Genomic DNA, 13,875 nt, shown 5'->3' on the forward strand with positions numbered 1-13,875 from the left:
ACCACTTAATATGATATGTTACTCCCCCTTAGTCTGTGTTTTCACTCTTTCGTTTAGATAAACGTTTAAGCACCAATGTTCTTTTCCTTAGTGATACCAATCAATGTAATTTTAATGCCAGTATCACTTGTTTACTCCATATATTTCTCCCCCTTTTTGTCACTAAATGACAAAGAAACGAAAAAATAAAGGACAACACGAAAAGAATCTTACAAATCTCAAAATAGACTTGAAACCTATAGAGTTAAGCACGAGGGTTCCACACACCATGTTCTGATAACCAATATCAAAACCGAAACTAAATGTAGTTTTATTTTGATATGTTACCAAGGAAACAATTTTCCGGAAATTTTTTTCCATTTTAGTTTAGCAAACCAAAACTCAACTAATCACCTAAGTTCCTTTGCTAAACCGATTGTATAAAAACAATCGCTTATTCGATAAGACCAAAATAGAGATAACTTTATTTTCTCATCAGGTTCTAATTATCCATAAACTTAGTTCAATTTTAACCAAGATAAGTACTAGGTTAGTTAACTAGCATTTCTTGTTAAGGCATTGGATTAGACTTGAATAACTGAAAACTCACTTCGATAAGTCTAACTAAGATCAGAATTAACTTAGTTTATCTTATCCGGAATCGGATTGGACTAAACAACTCATCCCGTAAAGATTTTCTTTCGTTAAGCCATAAACAATTCATACAAACCAAATAAATCAACTTGCATAATTATTCAGCTCAACCGGAAGCAATTAAAACAACATAGACATTAAAGCACCGCATTGCACCGAAATTTTGTAAGCCTAAACAATTGATACCACACAATAAATCAAGATAACAATATTTTTTTTTTAACCGAAACCAATTGAATCACACATACATCCATACATATATAATGGAATAAACATCAATTGTACCGAAATTTTGTTAAGCAAAAGCAATAAATATATATATGAAATAAACTCAGGCTTTTCTTAAATAGGAAAACGATTAACTAACAAACTCGCTACCTCAAATTTTGCATCCACTTCTCCAATATGTTTGCATCTTCGTCCAGGGAGAATTGATATTGAAATATCATCATGTTGTCATCCTTATGCAAAAACAGAATAATAACAACAACCAACCTTTACCAGAGAAAGGTTGAAAATCGGTTTTAACAATTGAAAGCAAAAGTTGAAAACCGTCGAAACGCATATGCTTTTATGCTAAAACAAAACCGATTCAACATATTGTGACTTTTTCACATATTGTTTCTACCAGAACCCCTCATGATTATTTGATAAAGCCTACCAACATGGGCTAGAACTTAATCCTACTAAATCAAAAAGTCACCCAAACCACAAGGGTTCACAACATTATGAGATCGAATAATATCAAGGTAGTAAAACCGAAATCAAACATCTGATAAACATACATAACAATAAGATAAAAGTATTCAATCAAGGGCTATGTAAACCGAAAACTATGACAAGAAAAATTATAAATCAAATAATTTTATTCATAATAGTTTTATTCATAATAGACTAATACAACTACTGAAAGAAATCAAAAATTGATGTCTATTTTACTAGATTAAGTATTACAGCATATAACTTAATCTCTAGTGGTGCTCTTGTTGTTCACTGAGATCTCTTCAGTGTTCAAACTCTTAAAGCATATCTCCAGAGACTTGTCTGCAACCACTTCTTGTTTCCCAAGTTTTTCAACTTGAATCTTGATATCAGCAATATCAGCTTTTGTTTCCTTAGTCCGAACTTCTCATGCTGGAAGGTTTATTAAAATTTGAAAATTCTAAGTAAAACCTCTTTTGAAAGATCATGTTAAACATGCACATTTTTCTGATATCCATGGATTCACAGCTATCCGTAAAATGTCACAGAATTTTCTGATAAACAACTACACAAACAAATGAGCTCCTGTTTTATTGTGCCTTTCTCATCCAAGATTATGAGCAAGAAATAGGATGAGAATGCACAATTTTGATACAACTAAGTTGCATCAGAGTAAGCTTTTTCCAGCTTACAGTGAATATCAGAAACATGGTTCATGTTTCTCTTCGGGAATCTCTGCCCAAAATAATTTCTCCCAAGGTGATGATCTTTTCTAACTCTAGAGATATGATCATGTGGAGAAACTACACTAATGTGATAATTCTCAGAGATAGATAAATCTCTCTTAATTATTTCGATGAGATTTTCATAAGATTTTCTCATTCTAAGGACTTCCTTATTATCCACATTAGTGTGATTGTCTGAAACAACTATCGGAAAATCCTGATTGTTTCTTTTGGCAAAGATTCTCCCTTTCTCTTTCTTCTGGAGTCGTTCTTTATCAAAACTAGAATTGTTTCGATATGGGTGAGGAGGAACTTTTTCTAGAAGCGATTATCAACTCTTTCCTCTGACTCTTTTGAGTTTATCTTATCGGGATGTGGTATGATCTGTCTTTCTACTGAGGAATGATCTTTCAGTTTTTTAAGACAAGAAACTTCCTTCAAATTTTGTTACCACCGTATGTTGAAGAAGTATGAGTTTCCTGTCAAGTGACTGAAAATTGTATTCTTTAAGATTACCATCACGGAATCGGTTCAAAGTTTCCTTTGGACAAGTTTGCGTTTGATCATCAATAGATCTAGAAGGTGGTTTCTCATCCTCTTCTAACTTGATGTAGTTAGGCAAACTACCATCATCTTGATCTGTTTCAGATGTGATTAAACCGGTTTTATCACAGTCTGTAAAAGTCGAGCAAGGAATTTTATTTTCCTCATTAGAAGAAATCACAACAACATCATTAGTTAGAATCATATGACGTGTCTCTTTATCTGTAAGAGATTTACCAAGAGCCTCTAGTTTGACAGTGAGATCCATTTTCTCTTTGGCTAGACAATTCAGTTGAATGTCTTTTTCTATGATCTCATTTTTAAGAAGATTTGACTTTGTCTTTAATATTAAAACTTTAGAAGACAGAGATTTTATGGACTTTAGGAGTTTTACCAACTCTCTGTCAGCATCTTCTCTTTCATCAGAGATAGACATAGATGTTTTCGTAACTCCTGGATCATGAGTCAACGAAGTAGTAACATCTTCAACTTTTGAGTATTCAACCTCTTGCATAACGTTAACTGAATCATACATAAATTCAATTTCTTATAGGTTGGATCGCACCAAACACAGATTGTTAGATATTTTCGTGTTTTCCTGCTCTGATACCAATTGAAAAGACGAGGGTACTCAGATATACCTCAATCTAAAACTTTTCCTACCTATAAGTACTTTCTACGAAAGTGATTGTCTATGGACTGAGTCGAGACAATGCAACTAATCGGTTCACACTTCGTGTGATCGTCTATGGATATGAGAACGAGACAATACAACAACGAAGTATGTTTACTTGATAAAAAGGTTCGGACTTAACCAAACACAATAGGATTCACTTATCAAATAAATAGGAATTAACGTTTGTGTGATTAAATTTAATTATAATAAAAAAAATTATAATACGGAAAATAAAAGTAAATGACATAGCAAGATTTTGTTAACGAGGAAACCACAAATGCAGAAAAACCCCAGGACCTTTTCCAGAATTGAATACTCTTAGGATTAAGCCGCTACACAAAATTACACCCAACTTCATATAGTTGAGACCAAGCAACTAAACCTATAGTTCACCTAGTTCCGTCTGTATTCCCACACCTCCAACTTATAAATAAGTCACGTACTTGGATCAATTCCTTTGGTTCGTATTCCAAACAGTAAAGGAACAACAAATATGTTTGGTATCAACTCTCTTCAACCAAGTGATATGAGTCGGACAAAGGCTCTTCTGTTTATCTTGACATAAACTCATTCATCAGGTCCTTAGATCTATCTTATTTTCAATTACCAAAGTAATCGTTAAGATTTTGCAATCAACACTCTTAATACAAAGAATTGGGTTGATGACGATCTACTCAATTAATCAATCCAATTCTATCACAAGGATAAAATCGATTATTAATTGGATCCTTTTTTTACCGAAATAAGTATTGTGCACACCAAAGATTATGAACCCCAAATCAGAAATCTTCAAACTCTTCCTTGTCTTCAAATCTTCTTAAATCTTCAATAAACACCTGCACACAATCACTTGAATCTCTTGTGATCAATCACGCACAGACCAGAGTCTGTTAACAATGGATTATCACAAGATCGTCTTTAGAACTACAAACAGTCTAAAGATCCATGTCGAAACTCTGAACTAGTTTGAGTGAATCTTATATCAGAAGAGAAGATCCTCAAGCATAAACAAACTAGGTGCAATCAAAGCTCAACCTCCGTTAGTAAATCAAATCAATCGAAAACAAAAGATAAACCGCAATTATCTAGTTTCCCACCAACGGTACTAATAGAGCTTCTCAATCCTAAATAAGACTTTAAAACGAGCGGCCGTAAGAGATTTCTCCTGTCCGAATAGGTGGCTTCACCAGTAGCAGCACAATAAGAGGTAGTTTGCTGTAACGAAGGATTAGTTTGCTAGAAATGCAAACTTCAAGTATTTATAGACAAGGAAGTTTGGACACAAAGGAATTTCCAAAACCGAAAATATTCTCAAGATATTCATTAAAGCACAAATTCGGTTTCCATAATTCCTGGAAATGCTCTGTCCAAAATAATGATTGAAATATCTCAGAAAATCTCTAATTAGTAAATGCACATTAGTAATTCTTATTTTCCTAAAAATGAAATTAATAACCTTAATTAAAAGATTCTTAAATTATTTATGTTTCGATCCTGGGATTCTCTTCCCTTAGCTATTAAGGAATAACTTTGAACACTTAAATAATAAACATTCACATCCGTGTTCAAAGTATGTCGACATCCTTAGTTTGTAAGTCCTCTTTCATACTTACAACCTTGAAACCGATTTGCCACACTTTCAAACAAGTTTAGAATTGGTTCATCTGACTTTGAAGAACTATGCGATTGATTAAGAAAACTCAATCACAAATCATGGGTGTAACGGTTCTACCAAAACAAGTTTCGGTTCTACCTTCCATGTGAGTATTGTTCTTAGTCACGCTAGCTTTCCAAAATTCGGTTGACTAGGTACTAGGATCGGTTCCCCACATATATATGGTATCTAACTTATATATGTTGCACATGTCCATAGGATCGGTTCCCCTTTTCCTAAAAACTGGTTGCACATGTACATAGGATCGGTTCCCCTTTATGCTGTAAACCTAATACACCTCATACAAGGATCGATTCCCCTTTCTGATGTACTACACCTCTTACTAGGATCGGTTCCCCTTTATCCAAATTTGGTCAGACATAAAATCACAAACTCGATCATACCATCTCAAGTGATTACTTAAGATCCGTTTCACTAATAAAAGTCATACCAATATATAAGTCAGGCCTTTGTGAATAGTTTTACCAAGAACACAAACAAGTCATGAACGGTTATACTAATCACACATATTGGTTGTTCAAAAGATATGCAATGAATAACAATACCAATAACACCCGAGGATTTCCTTTTCGATTCACAAACCAAGTTCATGAATTTACTTACTTAGAACACATGTAAACATTGTTCCCTAGGATGAAATCCTCACCTCATACCCATATATAATCACAATAGCATTCAAATGATTATGGCGATGTCTTATCTATAAAGTTTAATGGTTAAGCAATAAACCTCGTATTGTATTCCTTAATACTATGTATATCTAGAGTTCAATCATGCTTCTTAGTTTTGTTTTCAATATGCACGACTTGAAAGATACGTTAGGGAATGAAACAGTTCAAGTCAAATATCACTAACATCAAGTGGAAGGATGATGTTGTCTTTGTAGCTCCTTGCTTCTTCACATATTCAAGTCTTCGCAATACTTGTAAAGTCCCATTATCCTAATACTTTCAAGCTAACCTATACGAAGTTGAATCTAGTACATAATCAAGCGACTCTTAACATGAGTTTTGATTCACTAAAATATGACAACCAAACTTGACATACCAACGCTTGGTGGGTTCAACCGAGATATTCTCTAACACTTAATATATAAATGTGTTAGTTCATGAAAAAAACGATTTTAGAACATAACCTACTCAAGTATGCAAACGGATACGCATACCTAAGTGGCTGGACTACGTTTGGGTTCTCCAGTATGTGAACGAGTACGCATACCTTCCAAACTCAGTTGAATTTCCGGACATGAACTTTACGTCAGTACGCATACGGGTATGCATACTAAGTTCCAAGACTTCCATTAAACCAACCAGTACGCATACGGGTATGCATACTATGGTTTCCGGACTTGGAATAACTTGCAACAGTACGTATACTGTGCTATATCCAATCATGGTTAATTTTTCTGAACTCCCATTTCAATCATTGAAACATTCTTAGAAGACAATAATAGCTGTCTCACACAAACTATTAGCTTCAAAGAAATTTTCAAGTGATCAAATGATCAATACAAAACATTCCGAGTCTACATCAAATGACTGTCGCACACAAATCATGTAAGATGTTACCAGGAAATTTTCACATGATCATCTTTTGATTTTCGTCAAGAATATAAGATGAACTTGGTTAAAGTGAAAGCTTACCAACACATGTTTCGAGAAATATGTAAGCGAGTTAAACTCAACTCGAAATATAAAATGTGTATAATCAAAGTCTATATATACGACTTTTTCTCAAATAGGAGATAGAGTAGATAGACTTTTGAGTGATAGATAAGTTCAAGTATCCACATACCTTTTGTTGATGAAGTTCCGCATGCTCCCCTTAATAGTTCTTCGTCTTCAATTGATGAACGCCGTGAAGTCTAATGCTCAACTACACTTTCTATCATAATCCGTGACTTATCTATAAGTAGACTAGAAATCAAGACTTATAATTTTTGCAACTAAACTTGACAAACAAGCTTGAGATAGCAACGCTTGCAAGTTCGACCGAGCAGTGCTCTAACAATGTGTAACTTGCGTTTACACATCCAATTAGCATGTATAACTCGCAGTTACAGATAAATATAGCTTGATCCAGTTTTGAGTCTGTTTTTTATTCCAATTATCATGTGTAACTTGCGTCTACATATCCAGTAATCATGTGTAACTTGCTTCTACACATCCAATTAGCATGTGTAACTCGTAGGTATGCATAAATATAGCTTGTTCCAGTTCTGAGTCTGTTTTTCTTTCAATTAGCACATGTAACTTGTGTCTACACATCCAATTAGCATGTATAACTTGCGTCTACACATCCATATTGCTTGTATACTTGATTTCGGGATTTTCCAGGTCTGAGACTGTGTTTTTTCTTTTTAATTAGCATGTGTAACTTGCAGCGTCACATCCAATTAGCATGTGTAACCTTCGTCTACACATCCAATTAGCATGTATAGCTTGTGTAAACACATCCATATAGCTTGTATAATTGATTCCGGCATTTTCCAGGTCTGAGTCTGTGTTTTTTCTTTTTAATTAGCTTGTGTAACTTGCAGCTACACATCCAATTAGCATGTGTAACCTTCATCTACACATCCATATAGAAGTTACACATAAATTTTGTTGTGTGATAAGAGAGTACACATGCATTTAGCTTGCGTAATCAGCAGATACACATGCATTTGGCATCTTTAATCATAAGTTACACATGCATTTAGTTTATGTAATCAATATCTTACAGTAATTAATATAGTTGTCAGGTACAAAATGAAGGTATTAATGATTATTATGACACAAGTATTTAGTATTAACACATACAACTATGGTTGAAAAAGAAAATTAACAACTAGTTTTATTTACAAAAAGAACAAAATTTTCAATCCAATGTTGGAGTCACAAATAAAAGCTTGCCACATAAAAATTACCATGAAAACCTGTGAGAGTTAAAAGAGAGCAAATAAGATATAAGTTTCAGTAACTTTGTTGTGAGTAACTCTTCCATCACAATGAGGCCTTTCCATGGAACCTTGTTCAATAGCTTCACAGCTGCCTCCACACATAGACACCTACAAAAACAAAATTACAAACACCAAATGAATCATCAACAAGTACCACTTCAAAAAAAAAAAAAAAGAGACGATTCTAGATCAACTGGTACACATCCAAAAATGCATGTGTAATCATAATTTACACATGAATTTAGCATGTGTAATTGAAAGTTACACATGCATATGGCATTTGTACTCGACAATTACACAACATGCACACTAGCAAAAATAAGTATCATCAATAAAATTCAAAAAGCAAGTATCATTTATATAATTCATCGTTGTCATCTATACAATCCAAAAACAAGTATCATATATATATATATATATATATATATATTCATTGCAGTAATAAACATCACATAAAATGGCAGTAAATGAACAAATTATATATAAAAAAGAACACCAGAAACTACAAGCATTTCTAGCAATTTAGCTTGTATATCCAGTAGTTACACATGCTATTTTGCTTGTGTATCCAGCATCTACACACCAATTAACCTGCAAAATCAACACATAAGATAACACATTATTATTATGTGTAACAAGTAGCTACTAATCCATTTAGCTTGTGTGCTTAGAAGTTACACATCTTATCAACATGTGTAACTAGTAGTTACACGTCCATAGTCTACCAACACTAGTTTCACATTAGACTCACAAATGCCTAAGCATACATTTTCAACTGTAAAGACCAAAGGATCTTCATTGTTCACCTTGACAGTAGGAAACATCCTTATCTATCCAGGAATAAACTACTAGAATATCCCGAAGCTTTGATAAATGTGCATGCTTCTCATAGTAAGCTAGTTTGATGTGAAAGCGCACAAACCACATCGAGGCCTGCATAGACATCAACTAATCCCAAAAAGGTTATAATAATTTGGAAATTACTTTCATAAAAATATATATTGAGATACCAAAAATCTAAACACTCCTAAACAAGCTCAATAGTCTAACCACTCCTAAAACAAGCATGTGTGATCAAACTGATACAACATTCAATACCCAGGTTGCAACTAGTTCAGGCATATATCCAATTCTAATAAACAGAACTAAGCATCATTAGCATGTACAATTAGCACGTGTAATTAAAAGTTACACATCCAATTAGCATGTGTAACTAGTGAGTATGCATCCGTATAGCTTGCGTACTTGTAAAGTATGAAATCTCAAAGCTAATAGTCCGTATCAAAGTATACAATTGTGGATATTTCATTCGGTGTTTGCATATGTAACTTTTGGTTACCCATATCATATGCATGTATAACTTAAAACTACATGTAGTATACAAGATTGTATAAACTTCATTTTAATCTGTCATGCTACATAAATGCAGTGTAACTTCTGGTTACACATATCATATGCATGTGTAACTTCAGACTATACAGTAAAAACAAACAAAATATTAGCTTAAACAAATGAATCAACCTACTCAAAACAATATTAGCTCAAACATGTATCAAACACTAACAACATCAAAAACTTCAGTATATCATTTATCTACAAAAAAAAAGAACAATAATACAAGTTATCATGATGCTTAACAAATCAAAACAACAACAACACCGATCCATACGAAGAAACAACAATAAAAATACATAATCAAATCTGAAAAATCAAAATAAATAGCATGAACATACCTGTTTACAATTTGAATAAACCTATTTAAATTTCTTCTTCAACCAAACTGAAATTACCTATAAAAAAAGTACCAAAACAAATCAGAGAACAACAAAACCTCTACTATCAAAAACCAACCCTAAAAAAAATCAAAAAAGGAATATAAAATCAAACAAATCGTACCTAAAACAACAACAACATAAAAACAAACAACAATCAAAACGTACCTGGATTGGTTCGAAAAAATCATGTTGTTTTCCTTCTCCAGGATGAATAGAACGAATCAAAACAAAGATCTAATCAAATCCTATAATCAAACTAACAAAAAGAGAACAAGTTTAAGTTTAGGATTCTCACTGAAGGACGAAAACCTTAGATGAAGTAGCTTCAAACTAGTTAAAAGCTAGATTAAAAAATGAAGAATCAAATCAAATCGATTGATTAGAATTCGTACATTAATTGATGATCAGTTGTTAGACCTATTGAATAAAATCGATTCAAATCCATTGAATCGTAGAAGAACAAAAGAAACCACAAGGAGATTGATTGAAAATCTTGTTTGTTCTTCTTCCCAGATCCGTGTAATACTAAATCAATTGATTCAAGGTTAATTCAAGAGTAATAAATTAATTAATCGAAACTACAAATTAATATGAAATAAAAAGAAGAAGAAAAACCCAAAACAAATCGCGGAGCTCTGGAGTTGAAGAGAAAATCCTCAAATGATTTTGTTTTCTGTTTTTGTTCTATAAGAAATATAATATATAGTGAAGGGTAATTTTGGTAACAACGTCATGATCAGATAAAAATTCAATATATGGCCCCAAAATTAAAAATTTTGGGTCTAGGAATAACAAAATCTCAAAGTATGGAGTTGGGAATGAAGGATCCATTTTGTAGGGTTTCTTAAAGTATGACCCATATAATATGGGGTTTACAATAGTTTTCATAAAATCAAATGCCAAACTAAAAAGTATAAAACACCCAAAATTAGCTAAACACTCGGCAATCGTTCTACTTGAACAGCTGAGTAACAGCTGCTTGCCCGATATGCCACTGTAGAAATGATTTGTTGGAGGGAGGGATCGTTTATTGTTGACACTTCATAATAATCAAAGAAATTAAATGAGCCATGGATTTTCTGAGCGGCTAAGATTAGTAACGCCATTCCTGTTTTTTTTTTGTTCGTTTCAGTAATATGAATATCTTTCAGGGTAATCTTGACAATTTGTTCCCCAGATCCCACATTTTTCATCTTTTATGGATATTTTTCTTAACTAATTGAGTATTATAAGCCGTCGGTCATTCTGATTTTAATCAGTAGGTATCGATGAAGATACTACCATCTCAATGAAGATGAATAATACTGGTTGGCCATCAATTGGGACAATTGTAAACAATGATGGAAATGGAGGATTTTGGCTGCAAAAAAACCAACATATGATGGATGGCTTGCTTGTTCATGATGTGAAACCTGATTTATTCAAATTGTGTTTGATGTTCAGTAACATCCAATTATGTAAGGTTTAGGTGATCCAGAGACATAACTATGTAGTGACTTGGGCTGGCTTAAGCCAGTCCAAAGTCCAGAAAAACTTACATTTTACAGTGTAGTTGTGTTAGGTTAAAAAAAATAATCAAGCCTAAACAACAGGCAAGCCAGCCCAAGTCAAGCCAATTTGTTTTCAAGCCACCCCAGCATTCGTTTACTAGCTCCGCCACTGAGGTGATCGGTGTTCAGACTGTAACGATGACAGAGAGAAAGAAGGAAAAACTAATACATAAGAATCTGCAATTTTTTCAACAGAAATGATACACGTACCGAAGCAGTGCACCGTGATCAGATCGAAGGACCATTAGGACAGCCCCGGGGGAGATTTGCAGGGGGTGGGATAAAAGGTGTGGTCCACCATCTTTTTCTTCTCTCACACCAAACATCACAGTGCATTGCTGCGGTACACCAAACATTTCTGTTTTTTCAAATTGACTTACGTGACGTGGAAAGAGAAAGAAATCGTCTCTTTCCTACACATGGTGCCACATATGCATCTCTGTTATTTTCAGCTGTTTATAGCAATTTCGAACAGCCTGTATAAATATCATAATCAGATCTCGTAGGGCACGAGTGACCCATCCCAATCAAATTGGGCGACCCTAATTAAGGCACTACTAATATTCTGCAGAGTTAGATTTATTTAAATCAACCACTTTCGAACAACCTGTTAGCTAGTTTTCAAGTACTAGTACTGAAACTCAATTGAAGAAGCAGGTGGGAAGTGGTTGGCTTCTAAGCGGGCGCGTTCGGCATGTAGTTGGAAAAACCATTCGCAATGCATGTCTGTAGCATTTATGGTATGTTCTGATCCAAAAAAAACAAAAAAAACATTTATGATATTGGTGTACTTATTATTACAGATACTTCGACGAAAATTATTATCGAGGGACAGATTTTTTTTCATTGAACACCACATCACAGGTACTGTTATAACCAGCTTTACCTCAACGATAGAACATCACAATGCCATTGCATGGTCGATGCACTAGTACTTAGCGACGAAAGGATAATATGTGAAACAGTCAAACTAAAATAAATTGAAATTTATATGTATGAGCTATTTTACACACGATAAACAGTTCTTTATCCAATAGACTCACTCATATATAGCAACACAAACAGACACACTAGCTTACCTCTTCAATGAGGTTGCTTCGCTTTTACTAGTACGTTTTAAAACAGACTAAATGTAGAAATAGTTTGACATTTTGGGTGTCTAAAATCAGGGTGAAGTTTGACGGATTCTGCGTACCTAGTGTTAATACTGTATTATAGATGTACTCTTTCCTTCACCCTTACCATCAACTCGTTCTTCATTTTAAGGGCAATTGACGGAGTTGGAATGACATTCTGACCCTCGACGACTTCAAAATGGAAGTTATAGATTATAGCTGAAACAGCTAATTTCATCAACACAAAAGCCATGTCTTTACCAATACATGTCCTTGGGCCAGAGCTGAATGACAATAACTTGGTCATGGTTTCAGGATTTAGCTTTCCATCTTTACCGATCCATCTCTCTGGCTTAAACTCTAGACAATCCTTCCCCCAGACCCATTCCATCCTTCCCATGGCATAGTACGAGATCAAAACCATCATTCCTGCATTCACAACTGTTCCGTCTGGAAATACGTCATCGCTTATGGAACCTTTGCGGATTAGAGGAACAGAAGGATATAGTCTTAGTGTTTCACATAGTGCCGCATGAAGATACACCATATCTGCTTGGTCATCTGCATCAAACACCAATTGGTGCTTCTCCACTGCCCTAACAAAACCATTTTCCCCTCCTTTTGTATTCTTCTTGGAGATTATAAGCTTAAGTTCTTCAAGTATCTTAACCTCTACAGATGGGTTCTTTGAAATCACCCAGAAGAACCAAGAGAGAGCACTGGCTGTTGTATCACGTCCAGCGATGAGGAAAGTAAAAGCAGTGTCTCTAAAGAACTTATCACTGCACATCTTCGATAATAACATTTCATCCTTTTCTCCATCTTTAATACTCATATACACATGCAGTAGATCATTTTCTCCTCCGTTTGTTCCATTGGCCACCATTTCTTCTCTTTTAACCTTGATGTACTCTGCGATGTCACGATCTATGATATCCCATGCTGTCTTCAACTTCCTCTCGTTGCTGCCTATCTTCAACCTCCGAGACAACTTCCACCATGAGCTAGGTATTACGTGCCTATAGAACACAGCCTCTGTTGCATCATCCATGGCTTTCGCGAACTCGTTTGTAGGAAAGCTAGTTGATAGATGTTTAGGGTTTTTACCAAAGATGATGTTAATGGAAGTATCAAAAGAGTACCTCAAGAACGTATCGTGTAAATCCATAAGTAATGATTCTTTAGCACAGTGTGATAACAGATGGAGTAGTGAATCTTGCACCACCTCTTTGCCCTTATGAGCAATGATATCGCGAACTGTCTTGGAGTTAAACGTCGTACGTGCAACCCTTCTTTGTGCCATCCAGAAATGAGAGTCAGAGCTGAGGAGCCCCTCACCTAAAATGTCGAATGCTTCTTTGTAATCTGGACCTCTATGGAAGTTAGAGACATTGGTGTTAAGAATGTACTTAACATTACGAGGATCGCATGTGTAAACAATCTTAACCCGCGCGAAAAAGGATCCTTTCTCAACGATGGTTCCACCTGAAGCTTTCGAGATATCAACAGTCCAATCGTGAATGCGGTGTGCGTTAAACAT

The 13,875-nt window shown here is 34.5% G+C and overlaps 1 protein-coding gene across 1 annotated transcript; it reads right to left on the minus strand.

The window, feature by feature from the left end:
* Positions 1–12,432: 12,432 nt before the first annotated feature.
* On the minus strand, positions 12,433–13,875 carry LOC113350912 (alkane hydroxylase MAH1-like). Its single transcript, XM_026595015.1, has one exon. It carries the CDS (start codon positions 13,873–13,875, stop codon positions 12,433–12,435), a length of 1,443 nt encoding a protein of 480 aa, XP_026450800.1.

Source organism: Papaver somniferum, chromosome 2 (assembly GCF_003573695.1).
Source record: "Papaver somniferum cultivar HN1 chromosome 2, ASM357369v1, whole genome shotgun sequence".
Taxonomy (NCBI): domain Eukaryota; kingdom Viridiplantae; phylum Streptophyta; class Magnoliopsida; order Ranunculales; family Papaveraceae; genus Papaver; species Papaver somniferum.